The following is a 4,705-nucleotide window of genomic DNA, read 5'->3' as shown; positions in this document are numbered from 1 at the left end:
TCAAGAAACACCTGCAGAGATCCACAGGGAAGAGAACTCACTGCTGCTCTGACTGTGGGAAGAGATTCACCTCATCAGGCATTAAAATTCATCAGAGAATCCACACAGGAGAGAAATCTTATAGCTGTGGTCAATGTGGGAAGAGGTTTACTCAGTCAACCAGCCTGATATCACACCACAGAACACACACAGGAGAAAAACCTTATAGCTGTGGTCAATGTGGGAAGAGTTTTGTTCAATCTGGCCAGCTGACATTACACCAGAGAACACACACAGGAGAGAAATCTTATATCTGTGATCAATGTGGGAAGAGGTTTATTAAGTCTGGCTCTCTGACTTTACACCAGAGAACACACACAGGAGAGAAACCGTATAGCTGTGATCAGTGTGGGAAGCGTTTTGGTCGATCTGGAGATCTGACAGTGCACCAGAGAACACACACAGGAGAGAAACCTTATAGCTGTGATCAATGTGGGAAGAGTTTTAGTACCTCTGTCTCTCTGACTTTACAGCAGAGAACCCACACAGGAGAGAAATCTTATAGCTGTGGTCAATGTGGGAAGAGGTTTACTCAGTCAACCAGCCTGATATCACACCAGAGAACACACACAGGAGAGAAATCTTATAGCTGTGATCAATGTGGGAAGGGTTTTAGTATGTCTGGCTCTCTGACTTTACACCAGAGAACACACACAGGAGAGAAATCTTTTAGCTGTGATCAGTGTGGGAAGAGTTTTGGTCGATCTGGAGAGCTGACAGTGCACCAGAGAATACACACAGGAGAGAAATCTTATAGCTGTAATCAATGTGGGAAGAGTTTTGGTCGATCTGGAGCGCTGACAGTACACAAGAGAACACACACAGGAGAGAAATCTTATAGCTGTGACCAGAGATAATCTGATAAAAGGCCTCTGATCAAATATCAGAAAATACATGAAGGAGTTGTTAAATGATATCAATATATTTTAATGATGTCACAATGTAGAAGCCTAAACGTTTGCCCCCTGTTCTATTGATTTCAGCGTGATATGGATATTATCCTCAGGGGGAAAATCCAGGTTCTGAAATGGAAGAGTACTATTTATGAGATTTAACAAAAAGTGACTAACAAAAAAAGAGCTGTGTTACACTTACCATGTTGGTGACCCACTTGAATCAAAATGTAGATAGCTGTTTTCTACAAATTGTCCTCTAACCAGTGATGTACACATTATTCCCAGATTCCGTGTGGTTTTGGAGCTGTTAGTTTTTACAGGACGTGCAACCTCCTCTTGCGCAATTGATTTCAACGTGATATCGATGAGTGATGACAAATAAGTGTTGCGTTCCTTTGTTTAGCGACCCCTAAATTTAAATGTATCACTCCAAAATGTAGCTGACTGTCTTCTGCAGGTTGCCATGTAACCAGTGAGATAAAATATATCTCCCATTTCCATGTGTTTTTTTAGTTGTGTTAGTTTCAACATCACCTACAACCTGATTTCCCCCCTAATCGATATCAGTGATTTATTGCTACTTGTCAAAACAACAGCGTTTCTGGTGCTTGTGCAGTTTATAAAGTGCTTGTTTAAAAAATCCAAGTAATATGATTATTGTGGCAGATGTTTGTGTATATAGCACATTTTATGTTTAGGTTTTCAATTTATCACAAACTGTTTCTGCATATTGGTTGTTGATTTGGACACGTTAAAACTGTGTTTTGACATTGGGGATATCCCACCTAGCAACATGTCATTGAAAAGATGTTGAAAATAAGACTATGCAACCAAATATTTCATATTTACATTTCATGTAACATTTAGTAATGAAAATTATTAATGCGACCAACTGACATTTTTTTGGTACAATTATAATGACATTGTTACCCTGCTTTTAGAATATCAGGGTTCATTCTCAGATGTGCCAACCCAAATGTACTAGAACATGACATTGGGGACTGGGCCCTGATCCAACAACATACCTATCTAGTGAACCCTGAAAAGAGAGAGAAGCTCTGCAGTGAGGTGCAAAGTTACTACGGATATTGCAGGAGTTTCCTCTTGAAATCAGACATGTCTGTGGTAAGGACAACTTGGCTGCTGATTGTCTCAAGGGTGGGCAGTCAAAAAGATTTGTGTTTTGCATTTAGCCAGTGATTTACCATGGATCACAATTTATTTTGACTGCATGTTTTTCCGTATTAGAGATGATTTTTGTTTGGGCTCGTTCCAAGGGGACGAGAGTTCTAGAAGCTAGTGAGTTTTAGGAAGACGAGAGTTCTAGAAGCTAGTGAGTTTTAGGAAGACGAGAGTTCTAGAATTGTGGGGGAAAAAATACGTGTTTTTTTTTTGTTTTTAATTGTTGACATCCAGTAGACACCATGTTTATATTGTAGAAGGTGAAGCATTGTAGTTGATTATAATGTGAAATGGAAGTTGTTTTCTGTTGGTGGTAAGCAAACTTGTCCAACAAAAATATAGGATATATTTGTTGTCTTGAAGGGGAAGGTGTTACAGGCTTTGGTTTTTCCATTTATGTTTTGAAGTTGGACTTTAGCCCGTCTAGCTCGTTAGCTCGTGTAGCTCGTTAGCACGTCTAGCTCGTTAGCACGTCTAGCTCGTTAGCACGTCTAGCTAACGTTAGCACGTCTAGCTAACGTTAGCACGTCTAGCTCGTTAGCACGTCTAGCTCGTTAGCACTTAGCGCGTCAGCACGTCTAGCTCGTTAGCACGTCTAGCTCTTTAGCACGTCTAGCTAACGTTAGCACGTCTAGCTAACGTTAGCACGTCTAGCTAACGTTAGCACGTCTAGCTAACGTTAGCACGTCTAGCTCGTTAGCACGTCTAGCTCGTTAGCACGTCTAGCTCGTTAGCACTTAGCTCGTTAGCACTTAGCGCGTCAGCACGTCTAGCTCGTTAGCACGTCTAGCTCGTTAGCACGTCTAGCCCGTCAGCACGTCTAGCTCTTCAGCACGTCTAGCTCGTTAGCCCGTCTAGCCCGTTAGCCCGTCTAGCCCTTTAGCCCGTCTAGCTCGTTAGCACGTCTAGCTCGTTAGCTCGTTAGCCCGTCTAGCTAATAGCTCGTTAGCACGTCTAGCTCGTTAGCACGTCTAGCTCGTTAGCACGTCTAGCTCGTTAGCACGTCTAGCTCGTTAGCACGTCTAGCTCGTTAGCCCGTCTAGCTCGTTAGCACGTAGGACGCACTGATTGGTGTCACCTCGTTAGTCAGTATGTGTTACACCTGTGCTGGCTTGTCCATCTCGTTAGTGGGAAGGTGTTTCACCTGAGCTGGTCCAGGTTCTATTTAAGAGTGTCTGGCCCAGTGCTCCAGTTGTCTTGATACATGTGGAGAGTCAACACCTTTAGTTGCTCCACCTTTTTGGTTTGCTACCTGTCTTTAAGTTTGGTGTGGGTTTTTCTTTTGTTTTCCTCTTCTTGGGCAGATTTAGTGGGTCTCATGGTGGGTGTCTTTTAGGTCCCAGTTGTTGTTACTAGTCAACTTTCAGTGTCCCAAGCTTATATTTTGGGTTGGATATTGCATCCAATTAACATTTGAATCAATGGCATTTCCATAGGGTGTTCATTAGTCTTTCAGTTTAGTCTTATGTTTGTTGTGTACAAAATATTTCTGTTTATTTTCAATGTTTTTTAAAGTATTTTTCCTGTGAAGCCATTTTGTTGCATCCATGTATGAAATGTGCTGTATGAATAAAGCTTGATTTTATTTGAACATATAATGAACCCAATGACTGACCAATCAACAGACTCTTGGTCCCTCTTAGTATGAAAAACAGTATCAATCCCACTTTTCCAGCCTGTTGAAGGCGTGGTGGAGTGGTAAACACCACCCCCGGCTCTACCAGGGGCTTGAGGTGGTCTCCCACAGCTCTGCTTATGTCATGTTCTGTGGTCTTGCTGTTGCATTTCTTGACTGCCCCTGCAACACAGAAAGAAACACATTTAGTCATATTATATAAAACACTCAAAGTAATGGATATGGAGCATCTAGGGCCTCAGTTACACCTGGCACTTAAATGTGACTTCTGTCATCCGATCACTCCAAGCTGCATTAGGTTCAGATCTACCAGGATGGGCCTTTGACATAGTCTGGATGCAGTCAAGCCACCAAATATGCATAAGCAATGTAAAGAGATGGGGTGAATGAGTGGGGAAAAGTACATTTTACACAAATGACCTTCATAATATTAAAGAACAAATGTGTGTGTCTGAGGGGAAATTAACTTTCATACAGCCAAAAGGGTTGAGAAATTACACCAATATCAGTGGACAATTTGCACTAATGTAAATAAACATAGATGGAACATATTCCCTTTTGCTGACGTGATGAACCACTAAGGGAACATAAATATTTACCATCTAAACCATGTGTGACCTCTCACCTCTCTGGCTGTAGAAGTGTTCTTCCTAACCAGTCCCTCAACAGCTCTCTGACTGAGCTCCACCCTCACTGGGTCTTCAGAGGAGAGGAAGGCTGAGGAGGGATGAATGGATCAGTCAGTCAAAGTGTCTCCTTCAACATGGTGAGCCTCATGAGTCTAATCTGGTCTCCTTCAACATGGTGAGCCTCATTATGAGTCTAATCTGGTCTCCTTCAACATGGTGAGCCTCATGAGTCTAATCTGGTCTCCTTCAACATGAGTCTAATCTGGTCTCCTTCAACATGGTGAGCCTCATTATGGGTCTAATCTGGTCTCCTTCAACATGGT

General features: G+C 42.2%; 1 protein-coding gene across 1 annotated transcript; it reads left to right on the top strand.

The window, feature by feature from the left end:
- Positions 1-203: 203 nt before the first annotated feature.
- Positions 204-851, top strand: LOC115186417 (zinc finger protein 2 homolog; the record flags this gene model as incomplete). Its single annotated transcript, XM_029746053.1, has 1 exon — positions 204-851. A coding segment is annotated over one exon (648 nt), but the record flags the coding sequence as incomplete, so codon positions are not given.
- Positions 852-4,705: the final 3,854 nt, after the last annotated feature.

Source organism: Salmo trutta, unplaced genomic scaffold, assembly GCF_901001165.1.
Source record: "Salmo trutta unplaced genomic scaffold, fSalTru1.1, whole genome shotgun sequence".
Taxonomy (NCBI): domain Eukaryota; kingdom Metazoa; phylum Chordata; class Actinopteri; order Salmoniformes; family Salmonidae; genus Salmo; species Salmo trutta.
This window is presented reverse-complemented; position numbering and strand designations above follow the sequence as displayed.